The 23,450-nt window shown below is 45.3% G+C and overlaps 1 protein-coding gene across 1 annotated transcript in view; it reads right to left on the minus strand.

The window, feature by feature from the left end:
• LOC144828294 (uncharacterized) overlaps nt 1-23,450 on the minus strand; it is a 124,357-nt gene that overhangs the window by 23,953 nt on the left and 76,954 nt on the right. The window contains exon 3 of the mRNA XM_078686374.1: nt 14,920-15,210. Coding sequence (XP_078542500.1) covers nt 14,921-15,210 — 290 coding nt within the window. The 3' untranslated portion in view covers nt 14,920. The remainder of the gene's footprint in view (nt 1-14,919; nt 15,211-23,450) is intronic.

Raw genomic sequence — 23,450 nt, forward strand, 5'->3', positions numbered from 1 at the left:
GCAAGAAAGAGGAGGATTTTTCCCTCCTCCTGCAAAGCCTGCCTGACCTTCAAATGGCGGAGATCCGATCCCTTTTATCGATATCTCGACGCGCTCACTGTCACAGCCATATGGATATTTGGGTCGGGAGCCCTCTGATACTGCCACAGCTGTTAAACAACTGTTAAGCAAGCAGGCCAAAGCTGTGTTGGCATAGCGAGTGGAAATTTTGTAGTTGCAAAGTCTGTGGCTGCCCTGTCTGTAGATACCTCGCTTTTCTACGACTTCCCAGAAGTGATACTCAGCCTTATGCTCTAGAGAGTCAACAACCAGCCCTAGGGCAACAGCACGAAATCTCTATACTACTCGCACTTTCCCCTCTACGGACAGTTTCTGGAAACTCTAGCCTACCCTTCCTTATAGGGAACCTGCCCCCATCCCACTTAGTCACTATGCCATACGCCACATCAGCCTACTCCAACCCCGCTTCTGTGAAACACTTAAAACTGCAAGGCCTGAACTCCTTTGCAATCAGCTTCCCCCCTAACCTCTCACCCAAAGCGAAAAAAACCTTTAAACAAAAACTGCACAGACAACATCCTGAATCACTATTCATGGACATCTATCACTGCACCTCCAAAGGACAAGTAAGAATGGATCTCATCTTCCACACTGAAAGACCCAAAACATGGAACTCCATCCTCAGATCGCAATCAATATCTCCAAAATGACTACCACGTCCCATAGCTGCAAACTGACTTTCTCAGCCCCTAACCACACTAGGCGAAATTGGAACACCACAGCGACCATCTACTCCAATGGCACAGTCCTGATACAAGCCAACAAAGACAACCTAGAAATCTTTGATGATCTCTTCCCATCCCTCTGGACTTCTCCCTCCCACACACTCCTCCCTTGCCCACCCATCATTCTCTCCCTGAAGAAACCGACCCACCAACAGAACTTACCCTCCATCCCGGGGCACTCTAGTAATAACACCTGCCTCCTGCCGCGAGACACCACCTCCAACACTACCAGAGAGAAGAAGCCCCTCTACCCCTCTCCGGCAATCTCCCTCTCCCGACTCCCCCTCCCTCCCGCCAAACCCACTTCGAATGACTTAAAAACGCAGTACGTGACTCCCAACCCCCTCCCCAGTCCCTCATGCAATTTAAGATCCATACCCCAAAATGGACTTGTCTCCCCACACCACTGACCCCACCCAGACCCCACACTGACACCTCACCCACTAACAATGTCAGGCTCCCCCCCCCCCAGGATTAACTTTCCCACACAGAACACCCACACTGACATAGAGACTGGGCAGCGGCTCACCTTGCTTGAAAGCCAAATTACCAACATAATGCAAGGTCTTAGTGAAATCCTTACAAACCTCGCCGCCCCCGCAAAGCCTCACCACTAACCTTCCTTCCCTTCTCTCTCTCAACAAAGGCTTCCCAATGCTCCCCATCTGGAAGGGATCTCTACCCTCCTCTTTCATCAGACTCAGAGACCGAAAAGAACTAGAGTTGTCACTTCTGCGAGTGAAGTGGAAGCTCTCGCTTCCTTGTGCAACAAACTTATTACTGCCACCCCCAATCCAAAATACAGGTGATCAACGGACTGGGAAGAGAACAGGCTCCCCTGCAATCCCCTAGACCCCGACCACATGCACTATCAACCCCATGGTCCCCTAAACAATAAACCCACAACAGAGACGTCCCCCACAAACTGCATGCTCATAAACTGCAGATCAGCCACCAAGCATGCCACAGAGCTAGCGGAATCCATCCTCACCCATGACATAGACGTAGCATTCATCACTGAGACATGGCTAAATGACTCCTAATTTCCACTCATGGATACTCTTGCCCTCCCTGGCTTTGGTATGACCAACAAAGATAGAAAAGATCAAAGAGGTGGAGGCGTAGCCATCATCCACAAAATCAATATTTCCATGATGGAAAGAGATTCCTTCACCTACAATACCTTTGAGTGCCTAACCACCAACATCAATACTGGCAACAATAAAACACTCATCTGCCACCTCATTTATCACCCCCCAGGCAATACCACCACATTCACCGAACACCTGTCCGACCTGATTGCCCACTGCTCTCTCCGAGATATGAACAACCTTATTCTAGGTGACCTCAATCTTCACTGGAATGAAGAAAGCAACCTGCTAATCCAGAACCTGAAGGAGCTGCTTCACAGCAACAACCTTACCCAACACTGCTCAGGGGAGACTCATATCAAAGGAGCAATCCTAGACGCCATTATCGCCCAGCACGACACTGTCATGATAGACCGCATCCTGCCCGTGCACTGTTCCAACCACCACTTAATCCTTTTCTACCACTGTCAGCCTATCACACCAAAAACCCCCACCCAAGACTCTCCGAAATGGACTAGAAACTTCACCCAGATTGACATGACTGACCTAGAGAGAAGGGTTAACTCTCTTCTCACTGCCTCCACGGATGATCTATCCACAACAGAACTCATCGCCCACTACAACACAAACATGACATCCATTATAGATCAAGTAGCCTCATTAAAAATAAAAAAATTAAAACAGGAACATCCCATCCAGATCTTGGGTCAACATGGACATTAACAATGAAAGAAGACAACTAAGAGCTTCAGAAAGACTATGGAGGAGCAACCCCTTCTCGAGCCTACTCGAACAACTCAAAGCAGCCCAAAGGAAATACAAAATACACACCTGGAGTGAAAAATCCACCTTCTTCTGCGCCGCCCTGGACAAGGCAAAAAAGAGGCCCAACAAACTGTTCAAAATCATCAAATAACAAACCTCCAAACCCCCGGAATCCTCCCTACAGGCCTCCAAAGACCTGTGTGAAAACCTTGCCAACTTCTTCGAAAGAAAAAATCACCAAGATTGAGCTTTCACTGGATATCAGTGTCAACCTCGGCTGCAAAAACCTGCCTCCAGTGACAGTAGATAGCTCGCCCAAGCACCCCACAAAAACCGTTCTTGATAATATGCCCCTTAGTCTCTCTATAGCCCTGTTCTGTTGCAAGATCATTAACAGCTCCCTGAGAACCAGCATCATACCTGAATGCCTCAAAGTTAGCAAAGTCACGCTACTTCTCAAATAAACAGGCCTTGACTCCAAGGAACTGAATAACTTCAGACCTGTCTCCAATCTTCCCTTCCTATCCAAAATCCTGGAAAAATGTGTCCTCCAACAACAGACTCAGCACATGGATAACATCAGCCTTCTTGAACCCCACCAATCAGGTTTCAAAAAGGCTACAGCACCGAGACCATGATCCTTAGATTTTGTGCTGCTGTTTCTCATCATCCATAAGAATGTGATCCTTAACCATCATCATGTGGTATGTTGCAGTAGTGCAGTTAGGGTGAAAGTGAAATTGACAGAGCACTTCACTTGCCATTGATTAAACAGGGTATTGCCGTTATAGGAATATATAATTGTGCCGAAAGTAGTAAAGTGCATTAGTCTATGAGACTGCGACACCAGTATGTCTGTCTAGGGAACAAGCTGACTGAGCTGGCATGCCTACAAGATTAACTATGCTAAACAAGAGAGAGAAAAATAATACTTCTACTCTACTCCATACTTAGGGCCAGATGTAGGTCGCCCAATACCGGTCGGTAACGGCCGAAAATCGGTAATTTTGGCCGTTACCGACCGGTATCTTGAAAATGAGATGTAGGAGTATAAATTTTTCCGAATCGGAAAATATGAGTCGGTATTTTTCCGAATCGGAATATACCAAATCCACAGTTTCCGAATAAAAAATGCCCATGGAGATGTAGGTAACCAGAAAAATACTGAATTCAAGGAAATTCGGTATTTAAGAGTCGGTATTTACCATGGATTGAAAGCAGGTGGTAACCAGGTGCAGGCTATAAAATAAGGCCCAAAAATGCAACAGTGTAACCAGAATGGCGGCGTCCTGGTCATAGCAAGGCGGCAAAGACTACAGGCAGCAGGAGAGAGGGAATGGATAAGGCAGGAGCAAGTGTACAGGCAGAGGATAACACTTTTCCAACTGACTGAGCCAGAGATACTTCAAAGGTACAGGCTACACCACAAACCATCCTGAACCTGATCAGGGACCTGCACCCACTCCTGGAGCACCCAACACCAAGGGCGCACGCCATCCCACCCCATGTGCAGGTGCTGTGTAGCCTACACCGGCTTGCCTCTGGGAGTTACCAAAGTATGATAGCTGCAGTAGGTGGTGGGTCCCAGAGCTGCCTGTCCCGTTTCTTCAGGAGGTTCCTTGACGCCATGATGCAGAGGATGGAGCATTACATTCCCTGACACACCTGCGGAACTTGCAAAGAACAAGACTGATTTGTATCAACTGGCACACTTCCCTCACGTGATAGGTTGCATAGATGGCACCCACATCCCACTCTGCCCATCTGCAGCCACAGAACACATATACATAATCGGAAGTCGACGCACTCCATCAATGTGTAGGTCATATGCAACGCTGGCAACATCATTACAGACATCGTGTCAAAATTCCCTGGGAGTACCCATGATTCTTACATATTCCAGAATAGTGGGATATACACACGACTAGTCGCTGGAGACTTTGGGGATGGATACCTGCTAGATAAATGACTTTGACACACCCTGACAGTCATAGTAGATGAATGTATCATGATAATGCAACTAATTGCATTCTTTCTTCCCCCTAGGCGATAGTGCATATGCCCTGCGGTCCTTTGTGCTCATACCCTACCTCAACCCATCCACCAGGAGTGAGAGGCGTAACAATGTGGCTCACAGATCTACTCGCAACGTTGTGGAGCGCACAGTTGGACTCCTCAAGAGCAGGTTTGGCTGCCTCCACAAGAGTGGAGGGGCACGCCAGTACACTCCAATCCTGTGCTGCAAAATTATAGCGACCTGTGCCATGTTGCACAATCTTGCCACCAAGGAAGGCACAGAGGTGGAGATCACACATCATGAGGACATTGATGATGCCACAGAACAGGTAGAGCCCTATGCTACAGTAGCAGCACCAGCAACAGATGGGCAGAGATCACACAGCAATATTTCTAAGTAAGTAATGAGACACAGACAGGCTAAGAATATGAAGTACGTAGTTTACTTTTCACTCAGGCAATCTAATCATAATAAATCCATGGTAGCACAATGTCAATGTTCATGACTGGGTGGTCACAGTTAACCCCACCGTGACCTGTCCTGTGGGTTGAGGGCAAAGCTAACGTTTGCGTCCACGCAGTACAGGGTGGGATGGACGAGGCTGGTTGTCAAGGCTTTTGGTGTTGCCTGGCTCTGTAGATTGTCGCCTGCTGCTCCTACGCATTTCAGGAACAGGAGTGCTTGCGCCACTCCTGCTGGTGGATTCATCAGTTTCCCCCACACCTGTGTCACCAGCAGTGGCTGCCTGTTGCGTAAGCATCAGCTCCATAGCAGAGGTGACTCTGCCCATCCCCCTAGAAAAATCGGTGCAGCAGTGCACAATTGCATCCTGCATAGCTACAGAACATCTGCACAGCAGGGAGGTTGCAGTGGCAAAGCGGTTCAATGCTTTGGTCTACTGTCGCAAACCCAGGCGATCCCTGCGCCTCTCCAAGTGGTCCCTATCTAAGTTGTCACACAGGACAGTCATGCACTGGGTCATGTCTGTCATGCCACTTGCCAGCGACTGCATGCTGTCCGAAATGTTCCCTATGCCCCTGTCGATGTTTTCCATCTTGCTGTTAATGCTGCGCACCTGTCTGTGAACTGCCATCATTGCCTTTGCCTGCAGGCGCTGAACCTTCACCATGGTGGCTTCCAGACCGCAGAAAACCCCTCAACATCCTGGCCTTCACCTCTCTCCCGTGCCCTTCGGCCTCGAACACTGGCCCGCACAGCTCTTGGAGTGGGCTGCTGCTCAGCGTTGTCTGACACTGTTGGATTGCTTGCATTGTCACCCTCCTCCTCTTCTTCCTCAGATGTTTCAAGAATGCGGAGAGGGGGCACATCAAGCCGCCTTGCCCTTCCCTGCACAGGTGATGGTGATGTTGGTGTGGGGGAAAGTGCTGCTGCTACTGACTCTTGAGTCTCAAACAACAGAGGTGACTGAGGCTGTGGTGTGGTTGTTCGCTCAGGTGTCTTGGCTGCCTGCGCTGTGGTTTTCCCTTGCTGAACTGCACTGGGACCAGCTTCTTCTCTTCTCTTCTCCCACCTCTCTGTTGTTGGTGCCCTCTCCTCCCTCACCTTTGCTGTACTGCGCGATGACTCTCCTGTGGACAGACATGCACATTATGTCAGTGGAGTAGTTCACCTGTGTATCTTGATTAAATCACATTACTATCACACATTAGCCTGCTCCTCATCTGCTCTGGTAGTAGTGTGTGGCATCCCTTGCTGTATTCTATGGTGACTGCATTGATGTATCTACCTATGACTACGTCTCCCATGATGCATTGCTGGACATTAGTAAAAACCTGTTCTGGAGTGTGATGCAGGTACACACAGTGGGGAAGGGGGACAGGGAAATGGGTAATTAATATTGTCCATGCTTCTCAGAGCTGTCAGCGTCCCCAATGCCATGGATGCTTTCCGGCTCCAGGGTGGATTCCACACGCTCCTCAATGTCTGTGAGTTGTGGGGCTCGATTTTTTCCTCCCCCTGTTGCTGCAGCTTCTTTTTTGTGTGCAGCTAATTTCTTTTTTGTGATGATACGCGGGTCGTACCACCTTTTTTTGTGGTCATCTATTTCCCTGTGGGTGACCCCGATGGAATTGACCTTGGCTTGGATGTCAAGCCAGGTAGTACGTTTGACAGACTCTGCAACATGCAGAGTCTGTTTGCCAAATATTTTGCTGTGGTGTTTCACCAGCTCCTCAACCAGCACCTGCAGTTCTGCAGGGCTGAATTTCATTTTCCCCCTGCGCTCTGCTGCATCCTTCTGGCCATCCTGTGTCTCCATTGTGCTGCTCAGGTATGCTCAGGGAAGCCAGCTCCTCTGTCTGTCCTCCTGCTCTCCAAACTGTTCAGTTGGTCTGCACCTGCATGGGTCTGGCCACTCCCAGGTACTGGGGAGAGGTGCTTGATTCTGATTGGTTGGTTCCTCTGTACCTTTGTTGTTGGGTGTGGTGAGTGTTCCTGATTGGTTCACGGGCTCACATGTTTGTTGATTTAAAAAATCCAAACGGTATTTACCGAATCTGTATTTTCCGATTTGCTAAATACAGAATCGGTAAAACCCATTAATTCCTATGGGCCAGGAGGACCATAGGAATGAATGGGTATTACCGATTTGAAATTCCGAGTGATTTCGAATCGGTAAATTTTACCGAGTTTTTACCTACATCCCATTTTCCGATTCTGAAATACCGATTCAGTATGAGTCGGTATTTAATAGTCGGAAAAAAAGAATTACCTACATCTGGCCCTTAGTGCCTAAAAGTATAATCATAATCATCACAACCAAATCTTAAGTGAGGAGAGGATACAACAGCTGCTAGTGCTACTGCTACTACTGTGCCACTATAGTTTTATGTGTCGACTGCAATTTAAATTTGTGTTACTGTTTTGCTAAGGGTATTGGTTACAACAATTCTCTTTTTTTTCCTTTCTTGATATAGCTACTCCTTCCAAAAGTAAAACCACTAGGCAGGAGTTGGCGGCCAGGGCCCGGCAAAAATAGTTGGAGACTATCCGGGACGAATATTGCCGGTTGGTTGTCCTGGCGGAGGAGGAGGTGGCAGCTGCAGCTTCTTCCTCCAATGCCCCATTGGCTCAGCCAGCCTCCCATGCCTCCGGTGGTACGGTGCCGTGTTCTGGCAGCTGCCCACCGCCTATCACCAACATCATCTACTACTGCCCACCCTGTTGTTCCTGCAGGAGCTTCCTGAGGAGCACCATGTGCTCCTCAGAGTGGTGCACCTAGAGGCCCAGATGGAGGCCTTAAAGAAAAGTATCCGGCACCCCCACCGCTAGACGTCAGACTCGGGCTGCACATCACCAACCTCAGTCTTCTTTGACTCCAGTCTTGCCCCTATTTTTATCTTTTTTGGGTGGGTGGGTGGGTGAGTTTTTGGGACTAGTTGGGGAACCTGGGGGTTTACTTTTTCTTTAACATCTAACTCTTGGACATGGATATATATTTAATTTTTGGGACATTGGTTGGGGTTAGGGAGAGGGGTGGGTCAGGTGTGGGGTTTTCTTCTAGTTCATATTTGTTAGGGTGATAAATAATTTATAGTTTTCCAATACATATGATATGATGCACATCTTTTCGGGGGTGGGTTACTCTTTTAGGTCACCTTGTTTGTTTTTGTTTCCTCCTTTTGCGGCAGGGACACAGCCATTTTGTTTAAAATCTGCCAATAGTGTAATACACCGACAGATAGATGTAGTACCTTTACTTGTCATGCTATTGTCAGTCTCTCCTCCTAGTCTATGCACTCTGCAACTATGTACTAAACCCCTTCATAGTATATACTCGGAAGAATGTGGGTGTGTGAATGTATTCATTTGCAATCCATAAGATATTTATTATTGACTCCCCCACACTTTTTCTCTTATCTGTGATTGATGTTTACCCGATGAAATGGCGGCATGGTGATGGTTTGGTTTCCTAAGGTGGCATCCATGGAGGGTGGGGTAGCAGTAGTAGACAATAGCATTTGAAAAAAAAAATGAGACAAGTCAGTCACCTGAGGGAGACTAGGAAGCGAGTAGTAAAAGTACAGCAAGTAGTATGTAAGTACACAAGAAGAAGTCTGCCAAACAAGAAGAAAGTAATGATGAATGATATTGATACTATTAATGCTAAAGTAAAATAAAACATAGTGGTGGCTGGAATAGCCTAGTACAAGTTACAACAAACTGAAGTAGTGGACTCGACCTATTAAGTGGACAAGCGTAACCTTTAGTGCTGGAAGGATGAAATCAATGATGGCAATTAATAACATTAGGTTAATATAATTATGTTCCTCTGGAGAAAAAAAAAAGAATAGCGAATACTACTGAGCATGGGTGGGCACTGGGCAATCTAATCTGTTGCCAGTGTGGCCAACGAGATATATACTTAGAGCAGAATTAGAAGATCCTCACCCTGCCTGGCTTGAATTAGTGTTGCGTACTTGCTTTAACCACATCCACCCCAGTAAGTGTTTGATCAATTATTGGTGTAAAGTTAGTTTAGTCACACCTCAATAAATCACAAAGCCTGGGGGAAGAGAGTTAGGGTTTGATGAATGGTTGGCAAGGGGTATTCGAGGGAAAGGTTTGACAAAGACAAACACTACACATGGACAACACACAGCCTTGCAGATTTATTTATTTATTTATTTATTTATTTTTAAAATTTCTAGAGCGCACAAATACCTTACGGTGTCTCGGCGCTAGTGTATGCAGATTACGAGGGTTGCGAAGAGATGTTACTGGTTAAAGAGCCATGTTTTAAGATGTTTTCGAAAGGAAAACAACGAGGTGTGTTCCTTAATCTGGGGAGGAATCTGGTTCCATAGTTTTGACGCAGCAACTACAAAATGTCTGTCTCCCCATGTTACCTTTTTTGTTGGAGGAATTTGGAGCTGCTGGGCCGTGGATGACCGCAGTGTTCTACTGGGTTTGTATATTTTGAAAGCGCTTTTGAAGAAGTCGGGACCATTATTGTTCAAGGCCTTGTGGGTAATGCACATGGCCTTGAACTTTATCCTACTTCTTATGGGTAGCCAGTGTAGCTCTCGAATTGTAGGAGAGATAGAGGCGTGTTTTGGTATCCCCATAAGGATCCTTGCAGCAGCATTTTGAACAAGCTGAAGCTTGCTCACCACTTGTTCCTGTGCATTAAGCAGTAGGCCATTGCAATAGTCCACCTTGGATAGTACCAAGGAAGACATTAGAGTTTTACCAGCAGTGGGAGGAAGAAAAGGGAGCAGTTTCTTCACCATTCTTAAAGTGAAAAAAGAGGCCGAAACCACGGAATTGGCGTGACTAAGGAACGTAAGCTTACTGTCAAAAAGCACGCCCAAGTTTTTCACTTTGGCTACTGGCAGAGGAGGCATACCAAGTTCCGAAGGCCACCAGACCGGAGACCAAGACGGAGTCAGTTCGCCAAAAACCATTACCTCCGTCTTGTCGGAATTTAGCTTTAAGCAGTTCCAGTTCATCCATGTACTGATAGCCTTCATGCCTGCCTGAAAATTCGCTGCCACAGCTTCTCCGTTTTTGTGTATCTCCAGGACCAGCTGTGTGTCATCGGCATACGATGTTAACCCTATGCCGAATGACTTGATTACCCTCGCCAAGTCCGACACGTAGATGTTGAAAAGTGTCGGACTTAGCGAGGAGCCCTGGGGGACACCACAAGGGAGAGAGAAATCAGGAGAGCTGAAATTTCCCATCTTCACGGACTGTATCCTGTTGGCCAGAAAGGATGCTAGCGTTGCTCTGGCCCTGCCCTGGATGCCAAGGGCGGCGACACGGTCGATCAAGATGGAATGATCGACCGTGTCGAAGGCCGCGGATAAATCCAGAAGTATTAAGATAGCGGCACCGCCCCTATTCATGATGATCCTGACCTCCTCTGCCGCTTTTATCAGAGCAGTCTCCGTCCCATGGCCCTTCCTAAACCCGAACTGCGTGTTGTCAAGCAGATCGTTCTGGTCGATAAAGGTCGACAGCTGTTGGTTCATTACCTTTTCGATTATTTTTGAGGGGTAGGGGAGAGAGGCAATTGGACGGTAGTTTTTGGGCTCTGAGGGGTTTAATGCGGGTTTTTTCAGAAGGGGTGTTACTGTTGCCTTTTTCCAGATTACGGGAAACATACCTGTCTGAAATATGGCATGACAGATGTTAGTAAGTACTGGGGCTATTAGGTCGGCTACTGATTTGATGATACGTGGGGGGCAGGGGTCCAGTGGGGATCCTGACTTAACAGTGTTTATGAGTTCCATCATGGATAAAGGTGGTATGAAAGCCTCTAAGATTGGTTTTGATGACCGAGGAAAAGTCTCCGGGGAGACTGTATCTGTGGTCGATGTTGTGGTAAATTTATCGAAAATATTGCTAACCTTAGCCTGAAAAAAGTCCGCCACCTTGTTGCAGAATATTTGGGACGGTTCAACGGAGGGTGGGGCAGGAGGATTGGCTAGGTCTTTTACCACCTGGTACAGTTGTTTGTTTGAATTGAGAGCGTTTTCTATTTGTGTGCTGTAAAAGGGACATTTTTCCGCAGTGATCAGCTTTCTGTAGCTAGTCAGTGTGTTCTTATAGGTCTCTGTCGAGATTAGCATAATTCCTGCGCCAGCGCCACTCCAAGTTTCTGCAGCGTTGTCTCTCGAGCCGTAATGACTCCGAGAACCAAGCCGCAGAAGGTTTGATGCGATTTGGCTGCATTTTTTTATTGGGAGCTATGTGATCTAATGCCTTAAGTAACCAGCGTTGATAGTTCTGAGAAGCTTCGTGAGGATCGGGTCTATCTTCGGGTATCGAAGATTCCAAGATGTTGTGTAGGGCCGTGACATCAATATTTTTCCAGTCGCGACATAGGATCGAGGGACAGGTGCTAGTGGAGGGGTTCTTGTGGTATTTAACTGAGATTGTAAATTTAACAGCTAGGTGATTTGTCCAGGTAAGAGGGAGCACTGCGGAAATAGAAATGTGAGCATTGTTGGTGAATAAGGCATCTAAAGTGTGCCCTGCTTGATGGGTGGCTGTAGTGACCTGCTGTTCTAAGCCGGCGGCCAGAAAGTCAGAGATCAGCGTGTGCGAGTCCTTATCATTATCATTCTCCAAGTGGAAGTTAAAATCTCCCAATATGGTGTAGTCCTGATTGGCAGCTACTGGCTCTAATAAAGGATTGAGTGATTTTAAGAAGAGCGTACGTGAGGTGGGTGGTCGATAGAGGAGGGTTCCTTTAAAAGTTTGTATAGGAGAAAGAGAAATCGTAAAGGCAAGGGCTTCCGTGCAGTTGTAATCAAGCGGTTCGGTTTTTATGGCTAGCTTAGTTCGATGTATAATAGCCAGCCCCCCCCCCCTCTTTTCCCTGACGATCTGTCTAGTCTTGTAACTTGGTAGCCAACTGGAGTGGCGATGTTACAATCCGGGCCAGATGCGAGGTCTGCCCAGGTCTCGGTAATAAACATGACGTCGATATTTTGGCTGGTTATTAGTTCTGCGACGTCATTCCTGTGTTTTATGAGAGACCGTGTGTTTATCAAAATGCAGCTTATATATTTAGCACTATCATCTCCTGGAAGTGCGACCGAGGGGTGCTGGGAGATGGGTGATGTGGTTGTGAAAGCGCAATTGGAGCAGACATTGTGTGAGAAGTTATACAATGACCCGAAATCAAAGTGGGTGCATTTCCTGTCATGAATTCTATTTCCTATGACCATCATATTCAGAAATCTCTACTAAGTAGACTAGTAGATATTACAGGGCAGCAGTATATTATTAAATATTATTATTATGCAATTACATTGCCTGTCTGCTCTCAATGAGACCCACATTACATACATTTTATTTATGTTATGTTGTACCAGGCTTCCGTTTAAAGGTAGCAATGAAAAATATAAATTAGCTGTAAGGATATAAGCAAAGACTAAGAGCAAACCTAAAAAAAAAAACCACAAAGTTGTAATGATTGAAGAGAAAAATGAATCTGCACCCATCACATCTATAGTATAGTTGCCTCTCCTATCAGCAAAGTCCTCACACACATGCTGAACAACTCCAAAACCTTCAAAATGTTCCTGAATGTCTGGAAACAGGGGAGGGCCAATGCCATCAAAGGGCATATTTTCATTTGTTGTTGGAGATACCGCAGTACCAATTGATTTCTGTGAGCGTAGACCTTTTTATTAGTGTTATCACAAGATATCATCCATTTTTGTTCATTTTTCATTTATCCATTATGCAGTGGATTCTTACAACAAGAGGACAGAACGCCCCGTTTGGTGAGTAGACCCAGGGCTTTCTCAAGGCTAGTTTATAGTAGGGGTGGGCGGAATTTCGTAATCGCGTTACGCAAATCTCTGCCAAATGGTAAAAAATGTCCGCGAACATGCAGAAATTCCACAAACACGCGGTATTGCTTGTTCGCGATGCTTTGTTACTGTTCGCAATCGCTGTTTGCATGCTCAGGGGGAAATATCTCGCAAACACACATTTGAGAACGCAAACAAGCAAAAACTTTCACGAAGTAGCGGAACGCACAATTTCGGGCAATTTTGCGTTCTCCGCAGAACACGAAATGACCCAAATTTCGCGTTCTCCACGGAACGTGAAATTACCCAAATTTTGCAAATTCCACGAACGGAACGGAATTTACTGCCCAGGCCTAGTTTATAGTCTTTTCTTTTTACGCATCATCAATTGTCTTATTACAATTTTAAGAAACAGTAATCATCTGGTCAGAAGTCACCAGGTAAATCCACTGTATAGTATATAACACTAATAAAAAGCTCTCCGCTCACACAAATCAATTGGTACTGTGGTATCTCCAACAATGAAGGAAAATACGCCCTTTGATGGGAATGAATTAGAGTATTGGGAAAGGAGGAATAAATGCTTGCAACCCCTGTTTACCTTTGTTCTTTAGGGGCTGGAGTGGTCCAGAGCCTTGAGCCAACTTTTCTCCAATTAAAAACGCAATTGGGATTCATATCCAGTCTCGGGATTCCTGGACCGTATTGTCACTTCTCTACGAGAGGGCCAATGAACTGCAAAAGAAAACTTTAGCAAACCACACTCAGCTATCAAACTACCGTCCTATCTTCCTTTTACCCTACCCAGTCAAGGCCATGGAGAAAGTCAGCAATAAGCAACTTGTTCACTACCTCAATGAACAATGAACTCTTGGACACCACACAATTCAGTTTCCGTCCCCACCACAGTACTGAGACCTACCTCATCACAGCCACAGATAAAATTCTGTCTGAAAGACCCAAGTTGTCTTATTATTCTCCTTGTATCATCATATCCCCGGGAAACAGCCACTACAATGCAGCCATTACCACGCATACACTTAACCACTCATGCTTTACATTGCATGCGTGGTTACCACACTTAGCCTTTACCACGCATTCCTTTACTACGAGATACGTAGTAAAGGCATGTTTGTTAAAAGTAAAATTAAAAAAGGGGTTTCAAAAAGGGGGTTTCAAAAAGGGGGTTTGGGGTTTTCTGTTTCTGAAGATAAAAGATGTGGAGGCAATCGACGTTGTTAGAGGAAACGGAAAGACACATCTGCTTCCTCTTTACAACGTGCAACGCAAATCGGAAGTGCTTGGAGTGGAGAGGACATGGAGAGGTAAGGGAGATTTTAGTAAAAAAATAAATAAATAAAGGAATGAGGGTGTGGTTTCACGCAGGGTTACATTTTTAGAGTACAGGGGAGAGGTATTTGATAAAAGGGTTTGTGGGTGGGGGAATCGCACGGGGCAAGATGTTAAGTGTTCCGGGCAGAGGTCATTCTTAGAAAGAATGGAGGCTGAGAGTCGTACAGGGGTAAAGAGAAGGGCTATTATAAAAAAAAGGAGGGCGCTGGGGAGCAGGTAAAGGAATTGGGGCAGTGATCGGATATAACCTTTACCAGGAAAATGCCTTTAACATACATGGTTTAACAACAAAAATCATTGTAAATGTATGCGTGTTAAAGGCATTTTCGTGGTAAAGGATACTTGTAACGCATGCGTGGTAAAGGTATGCGTTGCAACTGAATTTGTTGTAACGTCATGCAACCCATATCCCCACTGGATGCCACACGTTAGCCAAGGAACGGGTATAGGGTGCCACCATCCGCACCCTCTGTTGGAGTAGAACATTCACATCTAGCAGCAGGGAATTCAATCACGCTGATTGACCTAAATGTCCTCTGAGAACACATTGTTAAGCTCAGGCCCCACAGAGAACCTGAGAAATAGGATGGAAAGAGGTATCCTTTGCTAATTCTCACCTTAGATCCCTCCTTTGAGCAGAATGGTGCTAATGCCAGCTACAAGGAAGTGGAGTGTATAGCTAATCTCCATGCTGGTTTCTACACTGTTTCTTGTGCTAGTTGCTCCGATGGTTGTTCTAGTGGTTGCTCCGATGGTTGTTCTGGTGGTTGCTCTGCTGGTTGTTCCGCTGGTTGCTCCATTGCCGAGGTCCGTTTGGCAACAAGAATATGTAAGAGTTCCGCTTCCTAAAGTGCTAGAGCTTGATGTGCACGCTGCAGAACAGACCTTGAGGACGGTTGTAGTTGAGCCTGTAAATAAAGACACAAAGACAGGAAGTCGTATTGAGAACATGTGTTCAGGTTTCTAATGGAATGTTTTGCGTGGAGACAGAGGAGCATACAGTAGGCAAGGAACTCCTTTCCCATTCACTCTGATATTTGGCGATAGTCGTCCACGGTCTCTAGCTTTACCCTTCATTCTGATAAGTCATCTTTTCTTTCTCAGCTCCTTATTGAGAGGGACAGTAAGAAAGGAGATTGTGGGAGGTGATGCATGTTCTATAGGTTCTCCAGTTTCTACTTGTGTTCATTGTGATTGAGCAGTGCCTTGGTGTGTGCAATGGTTTTCAATGGTGTTCATTCACTTTGGATTATACTGAACTCTAATTGCAATGATTGTGTACTCTAATAATACACCTGACTCCCCAGAGGTAGCTCAGGTGATTAGTCAAAAGTCACCCCATAAAGTAGTAGTAGTATAGGATTCAGAACCAGATATAGGGCCTGCTTTAGAGCAGCATGTCTTCAATCCCTTGGCTTGCCAGCCTCGTTAAGAGGGGGCAGACCTAACGATTTTCTCAGCTGAGCTTCTATTGGCACTGTTCATGGAAAGCTTCCTAAGATGGCCATTACACTCCCTCCATGTTTAGAAGTAAAACAGGGTAAAATCATCTTTAAACATCACGATTGTACAATTAGCATGGTACCACCAACACTTGATTCATAATGTGACCAAAATCTCTTTCCACACTTTAGGTGTTCTCTGGTCAGAACCAGCATCATGTCAGCTGATTCCCATGTGTTCTACTGCAGCCTCCCACAGCGTTCTAATGAACAACTAGAGCGCTAACAGTCTATGACAAAAGGGTGACACACCTGAAGCCTTCTTGATGGAATCAAAGCTATGGACTGAAAGCATTTCCTGTAGAAATTAACAGACCGAAGGGGGTTTGTCTTGTATTAGACTTTATGGTTAGTGCCCTACAAAGCTAAAGTGAGGCAACATGGTACAGTATGTGTGGAATCTGCAACCATGCATCACCCATTTCTAAGATGTAAAGGCCAGCTCCCCAAGATCGTCAAACCATCGTTCATTTAAAATAACTAAGTGGGATGTCCTATTCTATGAAGTGAAGTCAGGGGCTGCCATTGGCCATCAAAGATTTTTTAAGCATTTCAATAATATGATTCTGGGGTGTATCGGTGCCACAAAAATGCCCCTCACGGCTGCATTAATATGAGTAGGACAAGAGGAGGGAGTGGTGTAAGATGGATTCAGTAGTTGATACAACAGATGGGCAGCAGTATCATCTTAAAGATAGCAGAAGGCCCTAGAAAGTACAAAGGGAGTGTTATCCAGCATCTGAAGTCCTTGTTCTTTGAAGACTAATCGGGGCTGAAAATTCGTTGCCCAAGCCCACTGTACATCCCCAATTACACACACCTCGCATCAAAATTGTTCTCAGAGCTTGCTCACTTACAAGTTGCAGGGAAGGGACAATTGGATAGAAAGAGGACTTTGTGGGGTTAATCATGAGCCACGAGAAGTTCACAAAAATGTCCAGGACCTGAGAAATCCAGAGACTGGACAAGTGTTATTCATTTAGGAAAATAAGAACATAGTCACATACAGTACTACTCTTTCGGCCACCCCCGGTGCCCAGCCATATCCCAGTACTTGGGCATCAACCCTCAACCATTCACCCTAAGGCTCAATGTCCATGGTAAAATATAAAGGGTGATAATGTGTGCCCCCCCTTTCAGCGTCCTATTGCACATCTGAGAAGGAACAACCCAAAGTATGGACCCACACCACCAAATCTATGTAGGACAATTTTACAGAGTGAAAAGGGCAAAAGTTAATTTTGGTGATCAGTGAAAACAGGTAATTCCACCCTACGGAATCAAACGCGTTGTTGACGTTGGCCAGGAAGAATGGCTAGGAAATGGCCAGCTTGGTAGCCAGAAGACATTTATTGAGGACACATCAGGCATTGTGCCTGGAGGCCCGATTGGACAGAAAGCCTGACCGGGTCACATGAACAGACAAGCAGATCACTCTAAACAGACAGTTGGCAATGGCTTTTTCCCAAATCATCACCTCCACATTTAGGAAGGAGATGGGACAGTATGAGGGACATTGAATGGAGGATGGGCGGGTTTAGGTATTTCTGACATATGGGTGGGAGCCACTCCCCCCTCCAGGGTCCAAAAGAAAACTTGGTGAGATTCTCTCCCAGACGTGTCATGGAAGCCTTTAGTTCAACATGAAACAAACTGGGGTCCAGCGTCTTACCTGACTGTAGTTGACCCAGTGCCTCTCCAAGTTCCTCAACAGCAATGTTTCCCTCTAGGAGTTCCCTGTCCCCAGTTTCTTAATTGGGGTGTGGAAATTTGGCAGAGATCATTGTTAGCATTTAGCTGAAGCCATCTTGTTTATGGCAGCCATTTAAGTTAACCATGTGCTCTTCCCTTCTTCTCTGTCATTTGCCCTTGTGCTTTGCTCAAAGAACTGGCTATATTTAGACTATGCTACTCTGCACATGCGCAGAAGAATCTGTAGCTGCCCATGCACCTGCTCTAGTCTGTAACTGTCAGGTTGTTTTTACCAAAGTCAGCAATTGCTGGCTCCTCCTTTACTATTGACTGTGCATTCTTTGTATGACCGTTTATGCATGTAACTCTCCTATGTGTGCTTGTACCGCCTTCTTTTGAGCTCCTGTGTGGGTATAAGAGACACATGGTTCTTCTACTCCTTGTACTACGTCATACACTACCAGAGGGTGTTGTGGGAATGTAGTTCCACCTCATGAGGTTAATAAAATATCTTTTTACTATTTCAGCTTCTGTGCCAACTTCTATTTTCTGGTATGAGGACTTGTGTGCAGAGAAGGGCGAACCCCTAGCATTGGTAGACCTTGCTGAGGTCCACCTCTACAGATTGGCGCCCAACCTAGGGGGACTGATCGGTGACTCGGATGCCGGAAGGAGTGTTCGAAACAGAGCATTGGAATCTCGCTACGGACGATCACTGCCCGAGGAGACCCACATCTTGGCAACCACTGCGTTTTCCTCTCTTCCTGATATGACCCTCCAGATGGTGCTGGTCCTCGACAGATCTCTTCTGGTGTTTGCCGTGCAGAGACCATTTGGTTGATTCAGAACTTGGCAGTTAGAATCTGGAGAAGTTTGTTTGGTAAGGTAGTTAGATGCACACTTTGTATATGGAATTTGTTTGGATACATATGAATTGCATTTTATATAGGCAGGTAATGAGGGGACTTTTTTCCAGCCTTTGAATAGTTCTTAATGACACATATTGTGTTAAGTGCCACTGCTGTGTAGCATTGTATATGCTACAATATTTTTGGCTTGCCTGTTTCAAGCACACTTCGCAGAATGTGTTGCTTCTTTGGAGGTACCGATGTGAATATGGAGCAGAATCAGTTGGCTCCCCCCGAGGGAACACCCAATAGGGACATGTATATTAAAAATGGTATAATGTACAGCACGTTATGGAATAAATATACTAGCAAGGATCCTGAGTTGTGGTGGCCTATACATGGGTCATTTGATCTTAGAAAAATTCAGTGTGTGGAACAATATTTGTTTAAGCGCAAAAGTAGACAAGATATGTTTGACTGTGTAAAAATATGGGAGAACATTTTAATTTCATTTTACCAATACCCTCTCTGGCGTCCCCTCTACCCTCATCTTAATAAACCACAGGATAATTAAATTCTGCTAGATCATTCTCCGCCTCCATTTACTTTTCCCTCTGCCTCTGTTCCTGATGATGATATTTCTCTTTCGTATAAAGAGAAGTTAAATTTGGATGCTTTGCGAGAGACCCGCTCAATGCTGACCGTTGATTGTGCGGCTACTCTTAGATCTGATGCTCGTAAAGCCGCCCGTGATAACGTTTCTGCTTCAGATCTTTCAGCCAAAGTACAACAATGGCAGGATAGAGAGCAGTTATATTTTGTAGAAATGTTTGCAACAGATGTGATTGAATGGTTTAGAAAGCATTCCACAGAGTTAGAGCCTGCTGATATTGCAAATGATTGTAAGCAATTGCTTGACAGTCTTTTTCTCCCCTCTCAGGTGGCTGACTTAATTAGACGCGTGGTTGAACTACGAGCTTATGCATTCCGTTTGCGGGAGGAGAAAAAGTCAGCTGCTCCCCCTGAACAAACAATTCAGACCACCGTGCTGCAGGATGACGCTCCAGGGACAGATAAGAATATTGTGGTTCATGGGAACCCCATGCGGGAAGCCACACTTTTGTATGTCCCACATGGGGCACGGGAACAGATGATGATTAAAGCTCCACTGATGCGAAATATTACATTATTTATAAATGGGTCTATATTCCTGGGAGTAGAGCAGATGTCATGGCTCTTAAAGTTGCTTTGCCTGACCCGTGCAAAGATCCGGCAGCCTTTTATGAAGAAGTTGAGGGAGCTATTAATTCTGGTACAATGACGTTGTCTGATATTGATATATTTTTTGGGCTTATTTTACCCCTGATATGTGGAGATCTATTCGTAAAGTAGATGATCATACAACATTTGGAGCTGTTTGGAAGGAACTAGAAAGGATAGATGCAGAAAGTGAACCCACACAGAAACCACAACAAGACATTTTAGACCTTCCAAAAGCTATACTAGTTAAACTAAAAACTCTTATTCCAGCCAAACAGATAGATTGGACTGTGTTAGCATCCTGCAAGCAAAAGGCAGATGAACCGGTCTCTGATTTCGTCACACGTTTTGAGGAGGCATTCCACGACTTTAGTGGCCAGTCATTGACAGATGACATGGGCAGACATCTTTTTGTTGATAAATTTGTCACGAACATGTTGCCAGGAATAGCCAGTCGCTTAAAAGCCAGTGAAAGTTCATGGACTACGTCCTCCCCAGTCTCTCTTTTGACTATGGCCCAGTATTATGAACGTCAGGAGTTAGAAGCTAAGGGCAATGAGGATAAAAAGAATAAGGAGCTAAAACAAAAGTTATGATTGCCCAGATTAATGGCCCATCTTACAGAAATAGTGGTTGAGGCGGACGTTCGATGTTTTGCCCATGTACACCCTCTTTATTCCGAGCTACTAGGTCTACTGATCAATGTGCTTATTGTAGGGAGACTGGACATTGGGCTTTTGAATGTCCTCGTTTGCGCACTCAGCAGTATCAGCGTGGTCGGGGACAAATGAGAGGCTGCCTGGGGAATCCAGGACATAGGGGAGGTATGGATGATCGTGCTAGATTTGAGACTGTTGGGCATCCGACAAATTCTTTTAACACATTTGACAGGCACAATCATTATCAAATATCTGATTATTTGCATTCAAGTTTGAAGGACTCTGCTTATGCATAGGAATGCCTAGGTTGGGGTAAGAAATCAGTTGAAGTCCCCGTAGATCAGAAGGGCCCTTATGTCCAGGCACATGTTTTGGGTTCTACTGATAGGTGTCTGGTTGATACAGGAGCTACTCGTAACGCCTTGTCTAAACAATTGGTTACAAGGGCTCCCCGGTCTGGCTTAATCCTTACATCGATAGGTTTCGATGGGACACCTTCCCTTAGCCCACTGTCACAACCGCTTGCATTCCATGTTGATAAATGTACTGCTCCATGTCCATTTCTGCTTTCCCCTAACACACCGGACACTATTGTGGGTCTTGAAATGCTCAAGTATTTTAGGGTTACGATACGTTGTTCCCCAGAAGGTGTGCATGTTTTTTTGAATGATAACCATCCAGTAGCTGAGAAGTCCTGTCTCATTAGAGAGGATATTGCTTTGGTGTCACATCCTAGTACTTTGTGGGCTACTTCAGATACTACCACCAGTGCATATCCATGTCAAGAAGGGAGCTTCATTGCCGCAATTGCCTCAATACAAAATTTCTCGAGAAGGTGAAGAGGCACTAGTTCCATAATACCAGGTAGTGTCTGACATCACAACACTCCTTACCATGGTTCCTCCGACTACCTTTACTGTGATTGATTTAAAAAACGCGTTCTTCTCAATCCCTATTCATCCTGACAGCTGATATTTGTTTGGCTTCACTTTGAATAACAGATCCTTTAGATTCTGTAGAGTTCCTCAAGGGTATACAGAGAATCATAGTATTTACAGCCCATCATTGAAAAGACAACTTGATTCTTTCCCTGTGCCAACTGGGGTGGCTCTCAAACAATATGTCGATGACCTCTTGTTGGCAGCTGATACGCCTGAACAGTATGAAGAAGGAACGCTGTCATTGCTTTCCTTTCTTGCATCACACCATCACAAAGTTTCACTGAAGAAATTGCTATATTGTAGACAGATGGTTACCTATTAGGTCACCTCCTGTCTAAGGAGGGACGGGCACTTACACCAGACCGCATTCAAGCTATTTTATACCCACCAGTGCCCCATACTCAGAAAGATGTTTGTGCATTCATTGGTCTTACTTCTTTTTGTAGGCAATGGATTTTAGACTTCTCACACATTGTTAAACCTGTGTTGGATCTTCTGACTAAAGACACTCCAATGCCTCCTGCATGGACGACTGAATACCAGAATGTTTTCCAACAGTAACCACAAGCTCTCTGTTCTGCACCAGTATTAGGCACTCCAGACTACACTAAGGCTTTTACACTCTATGTACATGAAAGGGATGGTTGTGCACTTTCAGTTTTAGTATAGACACACGGTGATGTGGTACTGAAAATTTTGGACCTGTGTCATAAACATCGTCGTATCATGACGATTTTGGTATCAGCAGACCGAGAATGACTAGTATACTATTCACAAGCATTTTCGTCAATATTCAAGTGACGAAATCACCCTGAAATCAGAGATTCCGTCCTGAACCCTCGGGTTCCATTTTGTGCACAGCAGCCATTTTGTGGTTGCCCTCACATAGGCAGATGACTAAGGCCAAGCGAGTCTTAAGGACACGTACACCTTCTTTGACTTCTGTGTAACCTGGGCAAGCTGACTCCACTGCCCGAAGCCAAACCTATTCGACCAGTTCCTTTCCCAGTAGCTGATCAAGATTAAGCATGAAGGCACAGGAGATCGTAAACCTTTATTGCACACAACTATGTCTTATCTTACTCACACCTGTCTCTGCTCCTTTCTTTATGGCCTATTTACGATGGGGATGTGCCGGGTTTTTATTATGGGTTTGTGCAGCTTGTGTAAGAAGGAATGTTGGGTTTTTGCATGCTTGCAAAAGCTAGGACTGCCCCTTACTTTTGTCATGTAACGCTAAAAACATATAAAAGGCCTCTGTCCTCTGTGTTCCTCAGACTACCTCATTCAGTTGCTACGGCTTCTGGGTGACGTGGCCTCACTTATGAAACTTAATAAAGATGTCTTTTCATATTACAGCTTCTGTGCCAAGTACTTTGTTATATTACAAAGTATTCTCTGAGTCGAAATTTTAAAGTTCTTCAGTGACAAGCTACGTACTTGTGCCTATTTTTCAGCTGTTCTTGATCCAGTTGCTCGAGCATTGCCTGAGTGTTTCCGTTCTGTCACAGCGGCAGCTGTGTCTAATCTGCAGAGTGAAGGGATAGTCTTGTCACATAGACTGTTAGTGTTAGTACCCCATGCAGTTGATCCCCTTTTAAACCAAACTAAAGCACATCATTTAACTAGTGCTAGGTTGACAGGATATAAATTGACACTCTTGGCCCCTCATGTCATCTTGAAAAGATGTTCAACCCTGAATCCAGCTACTTTGTTGCCATATCCAGTGACTCAGTCTCAGTCACAAGAGCCTCATGATTGTATATTCCTTGCTGAGGAACAGTAAGAGGGGGCGTGTCTTGCAAGTCAACACAAAGTGTTGTGTCGACTTGCAAGATACGCCCCTCTCAAATGTTGATGGAGAACTGTGGGTTGATGGGTCCTGTTTGAAATTACCAGATGGCAAGACATCAGCTGCATATGCAATTACAACACTTCAGATGGTAGTTGAGTCAGCTCGTATTCCACAGAAGTCAGCTCAGGCAGTTGAGCTAATAGCTTTGGCAAGAGCGTGTGAACTTAGTACTGACTTGTCTGTGAACATTTATACAGATAGCCGCTATGCTTTCGGAGTGACTCTTGATTTTAGGTTACTCTGGAAGAAAAGAGGCTTTCTTACATCCCACAGGATGCAAATAATGCATGGAGAGTTGGTACAAAATCTTCTGACTGCCTTGACATGCCCGAAGAAATTAGCAATTGTTAATTGTAGCACACACAAGAAAGTGACCGATAAAATAGGACAA

The sequence above is a fragment of the Lissotriton helveticus genome, chromosome 4_1 (genome assembly GCF_964261635.1).
Source record: "Lissotriton helveticus chromosome 4_1, aLisHel1.1, whole genome shotgun sequence".
Classification (NCBI taxonomy): domain Eukaryota; kingdom Metazoa; phylum Chordata; class Amphibia; order Caudata; family Salamandridae; genus Lissotriton; species Lissotriton helveticus.